General features: G+C 51.1%; 1 protein-coding gene across 18 annotated transcripts in view; it reads left to right on the forward strand.

Annotated features, from left to right (window-relative positions):
* Positions 1-7,628, forward strand: part of NCAM1 (neural cell adhesion molecule 1) — a 361,541-nt gene extending 353,913 nt beyond the window's left edge. For 9 of the 18 annotated variants that reach the window (XM_070803415.1, XM_070803416.1, XM_070803418.1 and 6 more), the window contains 4 exons: positions 982-1,189; positions 2,787-2,903; positions 3,896-4,696; positions 6,130-7,628. In XM_070803415.1, the coding sequence (XP_070659516.1) occupies positions 982-1,189; positions 2,787-2,903; positions 3,896-4,696; positions 6,130-6,241 (1,238 nt within the window). In that variant the 3' untranslated portion in view covers positions 6,242-7,628. The remainder of the gene's footprint in view (positions 1-981; positions 1,190-2,786; positions 2,904-3,895; positions 4,697-6,129) is intronic. The other 9 variants (XM_070803425.1, XM_070803426.1, XM_070803428.1 and 6 more) reach the window with 1 other exon arrangement.
* Positions 7,629-14,198: the final 6,570 nt, after the last annotated feature.

The raw sequence follows: 14,198 nt of genomic DNA on the forward strand, positions 1-14,198 counted from the left end.
GTGCCACACTGGCTTCCACAGAGCTCTGCATGGGTCCTTCTTCCCCCCAGCACAGCCTCTGCCTTTCTGAAGCTGGTGGGAACCACCAGGCAATCCGGGGTTAACCGCAGCCACCTAGCACGAACCGCGAGGGCACGCTCTGGAGCTGAGCCTGGGGCCCTTCTGCCATACCACGAGTAGCCCAGGGCCCTGGACAATTCTAGGGGGACACCAGGGAGTAAGACACAGAGGTGGTCATTCGAGTGGGTCCAGCCAGAGCAGGGATGCTGGGCATTGCTCGAATGTGAGAGGGTGCGTTTGTCTTGTGGTGGGCACGTGTCCTGTGTGAGTGAGCCTGCCGTTGCGGGTGTGTATCTCTGGGTGAGTCTGCTGGGTTTCCAGAAGTCAAATCCAAGCGGGCCTGGCTCCCAGACGGTGAGTATTCCCAGACCTTCTACCTTGCCCAGTGGGCCTGGGGAGACCCCCATGTCTCCAGAGCAGGTGGGCTTCATTCATCTTCCTAGTGCAGTGAAGGAAGGTGTGGTCCAAAGGCCAGATCCTCTGGAGCAGTTCCTAAAGAGCAGGAAGATATCCCCACAGCCCAAAGGGAGCCCTGGGGACCCTCTGCTCCCCCATCTGAGACCCTCTGCCCCTATCTGGGACCCCGTCCCTGGCAGCTCCCAGGGCTCCGGGGGAGACCAGCCAAGTGTGGGCTGAGAGCAGAGGTGGAGACATGGCACCAGTCTGGGCCCCTGTCCTGGCAGGTGGCTGCCTTGTGCCTCGTCCCCTGATCTGTGAGAGCAGGCTGCCATTCCTCTGTCTTGAAGATAGGAAGAAACCCTGATGTCTCAACCCCAAAAGGCCCAGGGTCGGTGGCACTCTGGACACAAATGCCACGGCAGTCCAGTGGGCTCTACCCCATCCCCAGGGCTGTTGCTCGGCAGGTCCGGGTTTGCATCTGCAGGTACTAACCACCCCATCTCTCTCTCCCTCCCACCCAAGCCAACGGCAGCCCCACCTCGGGTCTGAGCACTGGCGCCATCGTGGGCATCCTCGTCGTGACCTTCGTCCTGCTCCTGGTGGCCGTGGACGTCACCTGCTACTTCCTGAACAAGTGTGGCCTGCTCATGTGCATTGCCGTCAACCTGTGTGGCAAAGCCGGGCCCGGAGCCAAGGGCAAGGACATGGAGGAGGGCAAAGCAGCCTTCTCGTGAGTGCAAACCCACCCCCCACTGCTAAGCACCCAGGCCCGGGCTCCAATCAGGGAGCCATCTCAGCCTTCCCATTGCAAACCCCAAGGGAAGCGAGGCATTACAGAAATGTTAAAAGCAGACACCTGAACCCAATCTCACACCTAGAATCTCATAGAAATTCCCTACGTAGGTCAAAATGAGAGGTATGGTCAGAGCCTAGCCTGGAGGGGAGCTGCCATGGAGAGACCCACTTGCCTTGCTGCCGTCCATGCCTCCGTCACTCACCAGATGTTCACGGAGCAGCAACTGCTACGGGCATGGCACCGTCAAGTGCTAGGGGACGCAGTGAGCAAAACAGAGGAGAATGCCTGTCCTCCTGGAGGACGGTCCAGACAGAAGCTGTGCCCCTGCATCTCTGGAGAAACAGATCTTGAGCCAAATAGAGGAACCTTCATAGACTGTCGTCAGGCGGGGCTGAGCCGAAGCAAGGCCAGAAGGGACAGAGCAAGGAAATAGGTTGTTAGCACCACCCCATGCCAGGCACTGTGTACACACATACGTGTACATATACATACAGTTTTACACGCATCATATACATGCTTATACACGTGTGTGTACTTACATATACACGTATCACGTGTGTGTGCATATAGTATGTGCGTGTACATGCATCATATATGCATACATTGTTGTTGTTTAGTCTCTTAGGAAGTTGAGTCATGTCCAACTATTTTGCGACCCCATGGACTGTGGCCCACCAGGCTCCTCTGTAGGGGATTCTCCAGGCAAGAGCACTGAAGTGGGTTGCCATTCCCTTCTTCAGGAGATCTTACCAACCCAGGGATTAAACCCGAGTCTCTTGCATTGGCAGGGGCATTCTTTACCATTGTGCCACCAGGGAAGTCCATATAGGTAGACACACACGTATACATGTGTGCACTTACATGTACACATTCTTATACACACATCATATTCGTGTACATGCTTACATATACATATATGTGCATGTTACATATACTTACACATATACAGGTATGTGTGCAAACTTACATATGCATACACGTATATATATCATATACATGTATATACTCAGGTGTTCATGTACATTTGCACTTTATATATATATACATAAATATTGCATACTTACATACATATATACATGCATCATAAACTTGTGTATACTTATATATACTTACATGTGTACGTACATGATATACGTGTTCATTCTTACATGTACACATAGGTATGCGTATACACACACATTTACCATGTATACACACGTGGATGACTTCAGCACTAATCTGTGCCAGGTGCTTCCCTCAGTACTTTATATTCATTGTTTCAGTTAATGTCCATAACATCTAGGCAAGTGGAGACTGTTACTTGCCCCATTTTACAGGTTAGGACACAGGCAGGGGTGAGCAAATGAGGTGCTCAGGGTCACACAGCTGGCAGGAATGGGGGCTGAGATACAGCACTGGGCTCTGGCTCTTGATGCACCATACCCCCGCCAGCCTGGGGCTGGGCACAGGTACCTGAGTGTAGCTGGCTTCCCTGGGAGCCCCCTGCCTCTCCCAGCTCTCCGGGATGGAACCAGCGGAGCTCTCTCCACAGGAAAGATGAGTCCAAGGAGCCTATCGTGGAGGTGCGAACGGAGGAGGAGCGGACCCCGAATCACGACGGAGGGAAACACACGGAGCCGAACGAGACCACGCCGCTGACGGAGCCCGAGTACGTGGGCCCCTCCCTGGCACAACCCCACACCCACCGCAGCACCCTACCCGCACCTCCGTGCTTCCCACCCGCGGCTCCAGGCCCGGCATCACCGGCCAGAATTCTGGAGTCCTGGGCCAGGAATGCCTGACACCACTCTCCTCAGAGAGGAGGCATTCGTGGTCGTATCTGGGAGACTGTGGGTGACCTTTTAAAGAGCTCTGTGCATCAGTGGGATCCCTAGACCCTGGGCCCAGGTCACACAAACACACACACAAACACACACACACACACACACCCCGGAAATGACTCAAGGAGACAAAACATCACTGAGAGAGCTTAGATTCTGTTTAGGATTTCCAAGAATTTTAGGGTTTTCTGCATTTCTTCCTAAAAGGGTGAGGGAAGCTGGGGACCTGGTAAAGCCTGGCCCTCCTGGTCTCTTAAGCCTTGAGGACCATCAGTCAGAAGGCACGTCCAGCTTTGGGTGTCAGGAATGCCAGGCTGTCGTGGGTACCGTGGGTTTGAAGGGAATGGAGTTTGATGGAAGTGCAGAATCTCTGGCTGGACAGCGCCCCAGCCCTGAGGGGCCACGTGGAGCCCCTGTCTGTGGGGCAGCTGGAGCCGATTCCCCAGGGACCTTGGATGCCTGTGGTGGTGGACGCTGAGCTCAGCTGGCCTCTCCCTGGGTCGAGATGCGAACAGGGCTCTGAAAGGCCCGCTGCAGATGTTAGGGAAAGGGAGCCCCAGGCAGGCAGCAGGGCAGGCGGCAGGGAGGAAGGCGAGAGGCCCCCGCCAGGTCCACGTTCTCTGTCGTCTCCTGTGTCCTCCTCTTCTGCCCGCCTGGGCGTGTGCTGCCTCCCGCGTCCTCCTTTCTCTGTGGGCCTGTGTCCTGCCTGTGCGTCCCCGCATGCCCGCCCTCGGCCCCCTCCTGGCCTCCGCCCTCTCTTGGCTTCTCTGTCTGTCTCAGCTTCATCGTCTATCTCTTCTACTTCCTGTCCTCCCCGCAGGCTGCCTGCTGACACCACAGCCACTGTGGAGGACATGCTGCCTTCTGTCACCACCGTCACCGCTAACTCTGACACTATCACCGAAACCTTTGCCACTGCTCAGAACAGCCCCACCAGTGAGACCACCACCCTGACCTCCAGTATCGCCCCCCCGGTCGCGGCCACCCCTGATTCAAACTCTGTGCCCGCCGGCCAGGCCACCCCGTCCAAGGGGACCGGCGTCACTGCCGCCTCCCCGGCCCCGGCCCCAGCCCCCAAGGTCGCCCCCCTCGTTGACCTGAGCGACCCTCCGGCCTCAGCCCCGGCCGCCAACAACCTGTCCTCTAGCGTCCTGGCCAACCAGGGGGCCGTGCTCAGCCCCAGCACCCCGGCCAGCGCGGGCGAGGCCCCCAAGGCCCCTCCAGCCAGCAAGGCAGTCTCCCCGTCGGCAGCCAGTCCCCTGGCAGCAGCCCCGACAGCCCCTGCCCCGGAAGCCCCCCAGGCCAAGCAGGAGGCTCCCGGCACCAAAGGTCCGGACCCCGAGCCCACCCAGCCCGGCGCCTCGAAGAGCCCACCCGAGGCCGCCAGGGCCCTCGCCAGCCCGAAGAGCGAGGCGGCCTCCGTCAGCACCACAAACCCTGCCCAGGGCGAGGACTTTAAAATGGACGAAGGGAACTTCAAGACCCCAGATATTGACCTTGCCAAGGATGTTTTTGCAGCCCTGGGCTCTCCTGCTCCCGCCGCTGGGGCCAGTGGACAAGCCCCTGAGCTTGCTCCTTCCACTGCCGACGGCTCTCTTCCGCCTGCACCAGTCAAGACCGAGTACGGCCTCTCTCTGTCCGCTGTCGTCGGGTGGTGTCCCGTGGTGGTGTGCGTCTGTGCTGTGCTGTGTGCTCCCTGTTAGATGTGTCTGCAGCCTCATCCAGGGCTTCTCGGAGGCGACCGTCAGCCAGGGGCTGGGCCAAGGCAGAGAGCAGGGGACAGGCAGGCAGCCGCCTGCTTACTAATTAGGCCGTGTTAATTACGTTTGATCCTTATCGTCCTAGCAGTGGCATCTCTTGTCCCTGGAGGAGCCCTTGCATTTGGGTCGCTGATGAGCATAGCTTGGGAAGTGAGCTAAGGAGGCCAAGGTGCCCTCATTGGCCACCCTAGGGCCCACGGGCAGGGTGTCATCCAGGGCCAAAGCCGAGTCCCCACCAGCATGGCACAGTGGTGCAGGGAGTGAAGAGGCAGACCCCGAGGCTTGTAGGGGGTGGGTAGGATCTGATCCAGAAGCCCCCGAGACACCCCAGCCCGACACCCACACACCCACCTGCTCCTGCTTCTGCCCCAAGTGACTGGGGAGACTCAAGCTCCCAAGCCCTGAATGAGGGCCGGGTTTCCCAAGTTCAAGACCATGTCCTTCAGCGTACAGGTTTCTTAAATGTGAGGCCAAAATGCAGGGGCGCCAGCTGGGCCTGGAGTCTGAGCCTTCTCTCGTGCGTCCTTAGACCAGCTTCTCACTCCTGGGACTGACTGAGGCCAAGAGTGACTGAGTCAGATGGAGGTTTTTATAGAGGCTCCTTGGCTGCACCCAGATAAGCTGGGGTGCTGCCACCCAGAGTGACAGGGGGGACCCTCACCAGGAACCCTGAGTCTGTCGGGAAATAAAAGGATGGCCCTGCCCACCCAACCGCACTCAGCTCCCCTGGAGCCTGGCAGCCCACTCCAGCCTCTCACCAGACTCCCATGGGAAACTGCCGTGGTAACAAAAAGCATCAGAGGCATCACCAGGAAAGGCAGAGCGCTGAGCAGTGGGAGTGCGGACAGGCAAGCGCCATTTGCAGAGGGTCCCCTGGAATCGGTCCCGGGGAGCCCAACACACACATCATTTAGATCAAGCTGGGCAGCTGCTGCTGCTGCAGCCATGCAGGGTGAGGGGAGGCTGCTCCCGAAACACTTCCACACTCCAGGTAAAGCTGGAGTGCCACCCCCCGCCCCTGCCCCGCATCAGATCAGGGCTAGAAGGGCACCTTCCTCTGCTTCAGCGGCTCTCCACTTTGGCTGCACATCTAGAACCACTTGGGTGCTTTTAAAAGTCACCACGTTCTGACCCAGGAGATCAGGATTTCTGAGGACACGGCCCAGGGTCAGTGATTTTCAGAGACTCCAGGTGATCCGGAGATGCAGCTGAAGTTGGAGTCCAGGGAGGGACTGGCTGGAGGGTGGGTTACGGCGGACCGTGATCTCAGTGCTGTTTTCCGGATTCTCCGCAGGAAGGGTCCCGTAGAAGCAAAGCCGGAGACAGAAACGAAGCCAGCGCCAGCCGAAGTCCAGACGGTCCCCAACGATGCCACACAAATAAAGGAGAATGAGAGCAAAGCGTGATGGGTGACGAGACACCAGCAAAGATCAAAATATAAAGTGACACAACAGCTTCACCAGAGCATCTCCAATATCTCACACACACACACACACACACACACACACACACACATACACACACACACATCTCATTCCTCTAGTGTCTTTTGCCTTTAAAGAAAAAAAAAACTAAGCAGATCAACATGGGATCTCCTTTTTGTAGATTTATAGAAAGGGTTCCTTTGTTGCGCACTCACTTGTAAGAAAATGAGACAAAAACGTGAAACCCACAGCCAAACTAGGACACTCGGTTCCCTGAAACCATTTAAAAATCGAACAAAAGGACCCCAAATTAAGAATCTAGGAAGCTCAGAAGAAAAAAAAAGAATCTAGGTTCAGGATTTTGGTGTTGCCGAACCGGCACAGACCGGGTTCAGAGAAATAACTTCCAGACGCTAAGACTAACCGAATGAACAAAGTCCAAGTTTATTTTTCTACTTTCAGTCGAGTTTGGACTCTGTGAAACCTCATAAATAAGTTATAATTTCTGTTCACTTTGTATTTGTTCAGTATGCAAAGTGTGTCGCCCTTCCTAGCTGAATTCAATTCCCACATAGACTCTTGTTTTGTAGGAAGAATGCCAAATGCAGCTTCTGGGGGTAGATCTCAATTTGCAGTATTCGGATTTCTTTTCTTTTCCTTTTCTTTCTCCTTTTTTTTTTTTTTTTCTTTCTGCCAACTTTGCTTTCCAGTGTTTACAAGTTGACAAATGTTTGACTTCAGTTGTGTTTCAATGTCCATGTAAAATAGCTGCCTTTTTTTTTTTTTTTTAAGTTACAAATACTGCCTAGAGGTGTAGGATCCTCCCAGGACAACTTTACAAAATCTAATTGTTTACAGTGGCTCTTCCCCCCCCCATCTGATTTGAAATTTTTTGCCTGTGTGCGACTCAGGTGAAAATCCATCTCGTTCTGGAATGGTTTTGCTTTCGGGTTTTCGGTTCCGTTTGCTTGTTTGTTTGTTTCCTTGGGGGTTAGACCACTTCTGATTAGCGACCACCTGCCTGTATCTGTAAAAAGGATCTGCTCCCCAGGCGTCCCCACCCTTCCTTTTGAAGGACTCTTAGGCTTTGTTGAATGAAGCAGAGAAGATTGTATAGTTGGGGCTGGTCTTGGTGAACACACATTTTTACCCCAAACATCCCCTTTTTTGTAGAAAGCCAAATAAAATATATACATACAATTTCCTTTTGAGCCCAGAATCTAGATTTGAGCGGAAGAGCATGTGTGCTTCAGGGAATTAGTGTCTTTTTTTGGAAATCTGTTGAAGTAAAATAACATCAGCCTTCTGTTCACTTAGGCAGCATTTGTAGAAACAAAAGGGAAAAAAAAAAAAAAAAAAAACACCAACCTGCTGTCTGGAGTCATAAGACAACTTTTCCTGGATTGGAAACCAAGTGGGGGAAAAAAAAATACAGAAACTTTAAGGGGGATGGGGGGGGAGAAGGGAAAAGCCAGCCCTTTGTATAGAAATTTTGCTTTTTTTTTTCCTCATTCTCCTTTAGAACTGCAAGCTTGTGCACTGTGGGTGCGTGAATATTTTAGTGTGAAACGTGTTTTTGTCATAGTATTGAAATAAAACTTCAACATAGTTTGGTTGTGGAAGGTATAGCAGATAGTTCAGAAAAAAAAAAAAACATTCAGGAAACAAAAAATAACTCTTATAAGGAATTGAAGCCTTTAAACAAAGAATGAAATAGAAACGATGATGATGATGAACATGATGCTAAGTCAACAGAAATGAGCGCTCTGCGGGCACCTTTCCCAAGGTACAGAGAAAGCAGCCAGAGGTTAGGGTGGCAGGACTCCCTCTGCGTCCGTTCTGTGGGCCGCACTCCCCCGTGTTCTGACACTTCTGCAGTCTGGTCAGTGGCGCTTACGCTAGATTATTTCAAACTGTGAAAAATAATGGTCTTGTCATTTGCTCAATGTGGGGTTATTTTGCATTTTCTCAGCTCCTGGGGATGGAAATGGAGGATCGGGGTCTACACAGGTCTGGCCCTTTGACCTTGGGGCTTGCACAACCATAGGTTCGTGTGCACAGGCCCCCAGGACCCAGCCAGGTGACGACAGTGGTTAGAGCACGCAGCAGATGGGAGCTCCTGGGCATCTGAGACAGAAGAGAGGCCCCAGCGGGGGGCAGTGGGCTCCTCTGGTTCCCCAGGTTGTCAATGGAACCGATTCCTCATCTTGGGATGGTAATGGCTTCGACCACCTCGGCCAAGCCCACACTATACCTCACTGAGATAGTGCATCTCACTTCAAGGGGTTGTGGTCAAGTAAACTGATTTGGGTTCTGATGGTTAGGAAGAGAAAGAGGTAATGTCGACCCTCAGATAACCTGGCCCAGGGCAGCTGACTCCCCGCCCCCTCCCCAGACCCCGGCTCTGCTGGAACCCCAAACTCTGCCATCCTTTTGTTCTGCCTCTCTCCCGTCACACGTAGATTTGTCTCTGCATGCGTGAGCTTTCCTTTCTTTGAAAAAAAAAAAAAAAACAGAGCAATGCTTTCTCTAAAATCATAGAGGGAGTCGCTTTATTTTCAAGACGTTGTATCTTTTATGTTAAGAGATAAAAGCTTATAGTTTTCCTTTTTTAATTTTTTGAAGGAGGGATCACCCTACCAGTTTCCACTGTCTATGTGTCTATATGTGTATGTGCCATACATATGTAGTCACATAAAGACCGGCATGGCCAGGTTCCGCCGGAGGGGCACTCGGGTGCCACGCGTGGGGCCCCCGAACCCTGAAGGGCCGAAGTGTATATAGTGCAGCTGTGAAGTGGAACGCGGCTTTCACACTTTCCTATGGAGCCTTCCGACTCCCAGGCTTTCACTGTAGGCTGTCTGTCCGGATGGTGGTTATCAGATCTCCATTAACATCTCTACCCAGCATCCCCGACTTCGGGGGCCTTCTCTCTTGTTACAGACTTTTTACCGAGTGAAACATCGATACCACCTTTGTTTCCATTCTCACCGGTGTAAATACTGAGTACTAACTGAGAATTTTGACTTTGCATTCTGTCAGAATACTTGTGTTCAATAAAAATTGAAAGAAAAAAAAAAGCTCTTATGGTCCAACTGGAATTTATTTCAAGTCAACGGACATTTGTCGTGTGAATCAAGTGTGGAAATGACGCTGGTATTTTTTTTTTAACACCAGTAAAACCCAGGGTCCTGAGTTTGTGTTGCCTGAATGATGGGGTTTCTAGCCTTCCTTCACAGGTTGATAGAGGAGTTCTCATTGAGAAGGACCAGATATCAGAGTCAGAAAGGTTCCATTCAAGTCCTGGTTCTGCCACTTTCCTGTTGACATTGGAAGAGTTACTTAATCTCCCCCAGACTCAGTTTCCTTTTTTGACAAACAGGAAATGCCAAGAATAGTAGCCTTGGGTACTGGCAATGAAGCACTGTATAGGAAAGCCTGGGCACATAGTAGATACCCAACAGATTGAAGTGGCACGGGTCGCCTCCCTGGTGTGTAATAACAGCAAACCCAGCTGGAGTCCCAGCACACACCTGAGCTCCAGGGCGCCAACCCACGGTAGACACCCGAGACTTCTAGGGTATATAATGCCCCTCCTTGTACTTTTGTCATCCCGCTCAGCACTTGGAGCCTTAATTCAGCCCCCGGGATTTACTGAAGCCTCTGAGCCAGAGAGAAGAAGACTTTCCCTCAGCTCAGAATTCTCTTGCATACACTACCATGCATCTGTGTTGGGAAGAAGCACCCAATAGGGTTGGGATTATCTGTTTAACTATGGAATCAGGAGTTCCTAGAGAAGAGCTGGCCCGAGGGTCAGGAGGAGGTGAGACCAGCAAAGAACCCAGGGGCAAAACATAACCTTCTGAGGGCTGGCCCTCCACCTACACCAATCTGAATGATACTGCCCTTTGTGTCTATCGGCCTCAGCCTGGCCCCAGCCTGGGTCAGTCTGAAGTCACCCCCAGGGTTGGTTCCTTCTCTGTCCATAGGACCTGTTTAAATGACACAGAGCCACATGCATCTATGTGGCTTCCTGTGCCAGAAATTTCCAGCTGCATATAGTACGGCGAGGGGTGAAAGGAACACATTGCTTTTCAAGGTTTGGATGACTCTCCATTATCCATGAGGGCTTGCTTCCAGAACCTTCCTCCTTCAGGCCAGTCTCCTCTCAGCTTCGCTAAGTACTTTTCGAGTGTCTCGAGATGCTCCGGGAGACCACAGGAGACAAAACACTGTCCAGTGCAACGTTCGTTCATGGTGGGGCCGGGGCAGACGGTACACGCCCAAGCACTGATGTACCGTGGGGTCATTAGGGCTGGGCACCAGCGCTCCAGTTCTCCGCCTCCTTCCCGGCACACAGTGGGATTGTGCGTCTCTGTTCACTTACAGTAGGCGTGGCCACGTGGCTCTCTGCAGACAGTGGAGTATGAACAGGGACGTGCATGTCACTTCTACACGGAGCCTTTGGAAGCCAGTGGGTCTTACTGTGGCCCCCTTCCCCTACCCCACCAACTCTGCACGTGGTGCGAGAGCCATCATCTAGGCCCAGAGTGAGGAGTGTGGATAGGCCCATGATGGGCCTGTAACATGCGTGAGCAATCAACCCAGTAAATGTTAAATAACCAGCTCTCCAAAGAAGGAGGGGAGGGGGGATATACGTATGGGGTGTGTGTGTGTGTTTATTATAAACTTTACTGACATAATCAATTTACAGTCGTAATGCACACAGTACTCTGTACTGAAATCCATGTATGCAATCGATACAGATGCTTTGGTTTATTTTTGCTGAAGTCTTGTATCCATAATCAACCTGTGGTTGCAACTGATGGATGAGCATAGTTCCAACATAAATGTTGGTTGATGTATTCATTTATGTTAACAAGTGAGATGAAAGTGACGCAATGAAGATCTATGAGTCAGAACCTCACTCGTTCATCAACAGTGAGCAACCTCTTTGCCAAATCAGGTGTAAGTTTTTGAATACCGCTTCAATTTTTGCTATTCAGAGTATAATGGCTGCAGATATGACACTTTAAAGTTTAATCTGCATCATAAATATTTTTCCCATCACTCCTTTAAGTCTAGAAAAGCACACACACAGAGAGATACAAAAGCAATCAAACCTTGATTTGTAGCATTTGTTGACTTCAGGGATATGAAAATATTCCCAGTATGACTGATTTCAACATGTCATTGCTGGATGAGGAATTAGGTAGAGATGCACAGTAGCCTGGGCCTTCCCAGGTGGCGCTAGTGGTAAAGAATCTGCCTGCCAATGCAGGAGACAACGGATGCAGGGTCGCTCCCTGAGTCGGGAAGAAGGCAAGGCAACCAACTCCAGTATTCTCGCCTGGAGAATACCATGGACAGGGGAGCCTGGTGGGCTAGTCTATGGGGTCATGAAGAGTCAGATATGACCAAAGTGACTTAGCACGCACCCTCATACAGTAGCACATATTATATAGTATTCCCAACATGCAAATAAAAGAAGCGTAGATAACCCCAAGCACAGAGGTCATAATGATATGGAGTAATAATAACAATAAACTTTGTATACACTAAGATAATACTGAAACAATGGAGAACTGATGTGTTTTGAATATGTATTGCTTCATCTTAAGTATGTTAATTGTAAGTTTATGTAATTTAACTTTTAATAATGATGCTGCTTAACTATGACTCACAAATTTCCTGAAAATTTACCTGGCTCTCTTGCTCCAGTACAAGTTGGCTCCAGCCTACCACTGGATGTTCCTTTATGTCACAAGCCACTTCACCTCAGGATCTGCTACCACAGCATTATTTAGCCTATCGTGGCTAAATCAGGGAGTGCTAAGTCCTATGGAAAATAATAAATCCAAGTGAGGAGGGAAGTCAAAGTAGTCCTCTCTGAAAAGATACTACTGAGCAGCAGCCCTGAAAGAAGTGAGCTACTGAGCTTTGCAAATATCTGAACAAAGATATCTCAGGCAGCAAGTGCAAAGGTCCTGAGGTGAAGACTTAGTTGGTGTGCTTGATATAGAGCAAAGAGGCCAATTCAGCCAGAGCAAAGAGCAAGGGATGGTGTGTGGCAGCGGCTAAAGAGTAGGAAATAAGTCAGAGCTAGCTCACATAGAGTCTGTGGACTATGGTTAGAATCTGGCTCTTTCGTCAACCAAGATGGAAGGCTGAGAAAAAAATTTTGAACAGAAGCCTGACATGACTTAAGTTTTAAAACTGTCACCGTAGCTGCTGGGTGCAGAATAGACCACAGGAGGGCAAGAGAAAAAACAAGGATACCAATTAGGAGGCAATAATGTAGATGGTGTGTGTGGAATAAGCTGGTTCCATCTGGAGGTGGGCAAATGATTCTGGCTCTGCTGGAGGTAAAAACAACAGAAACGGGTGATGGATGTGGACCTGAGAGTGGCATCGAGGATGACTTCTGGATTTGGAGCCAAATCAACTGAAAAATGTGTATGAAAATCATTCAGTCGTGTTCAACTCTTTGTGACCCCATGGACTACAGCCCACTAGGCTTCTCTGTCCAAGGAACTCCAGGCCAGAATACTGGAGTGGTTGCCATTCCCTTCTTCAGGGGATCTTCCCAACCCAGGGATTGAACCCAGGTCTCCTGCTTTGCAAGCGGATTCTTTACTGACTGAGCTACCAGGGAAGCCCTATTATTCCTGGGTTCGATCCCTGGGTCAGTTGCAAAGAGTCGGGCACAACTGAGTTACTTTCATACACGCAGTTGGAAAAATGGAATTGCCATTTACTCTCTAGAAGGAGTCATGGAGAAGCAGAGTTTAGGAATGCAGACTCTGTTTCTGGACACCCCAAGTCTGAGATCCATGTGAACATCCTGTGAAGATTTAAACAGACTGAAGTTCCAGAGTCTGGAGACGCATGTGAAAGCTGTCAGCACAGAGCTTGTGATTAAATCCCTGGCACTTGCTGAAGTCAACCTGGGGACGAATGTAGGCTAAGAAGAGGAGAGAACCAAGCATGGAACCCAAAAAAGAAAACCCCCAGGCAGCTCTGTAGCCAGGAAGAAACCGAGGAGCTCTCTATCTGGCTCTTACAGCAGTGGCATTTACACAGGCGGGGAGGGGAGGGACAAGCTGACACTGATGAGATGGAAGACCACCTGATTCCAGGCTGTCACTGCCAAGAGCAGACTCCCGACTCTGCCCCTCATCTGTCAAGACCTTGGCTTCTGTCCATGGTCTTCCTCTCTCCCAGAGTTCCCCCATCACCCTGGATGACTTCAGTGGTTTGTGCGGACCACCCCTCCAACACACAGCTTGACTGCCTTGTCTGCAGTGACCTTGAACCACCTCATCCCTTGACCAAACCACAGACCCGATCATCATCTCAGTTATCCAGCCTGAATCAGAAGTTCAAATTTACATTACAGCAATGCTCTCCATTGCTGCTGGCCCATCCAACTCTCATTCAGCTCTTTTTCCATGTGTGTGTGTATTCAGTTGCTCAGACGTGTCCGACTCTCTGTGATCCCATGGACTGCAGCCTGCCAGGCTCCTCTGTCCATAGAATTTTCCAGGCTACTGCCAATAAACCAGTGCTTCATGCTTGCTGAGGCTGCTACTCACTGACTCCCAGATTTCCCCCTACTTGCTACATTCTCCCTTCTCCTCCCTCCATATCCAGCTTCCGTTCCCCAGTCCAGCATGCTACCCATTCATTCCCCGAAATCCAACAGTCCTTGCCTCAGCGTTCTCACTCTGCATCCCTCTTATAAAACTCTAGCCCTGGAAAATCATCTGGCTGCATCTCTTTGCTCACTGGACAGCTGGGTGCCACTGGAGAAAAAACAGGTAACCGGTCACATTTGTATCAGTAGATAAAGTCCCTTTCAATTAGGCTCTAAAGATAGCAGTGCCCAACAATCCAAATGATATTTCTCAACAACTCATTCATTGTCGACAAAACATCT

This window comes from Bos indicus, chromosome 15 (genome assembly GCF_029378745.1).
Source record: "Bos indicus isolate NIAB-ARS_2022 breed Sahiwal x Tharparkar chromosome 15, NIAB-ARS_B.indTharparkar_mat_pri_1.0, whole genome shotgun sequence".
Taxonomy (NCBI): domain Eukaryota; kingdom Metazoa; phylum Chordata; class Mammalia; order Artiodactyla; family Bovidae; genus Bos; species Bos indicus.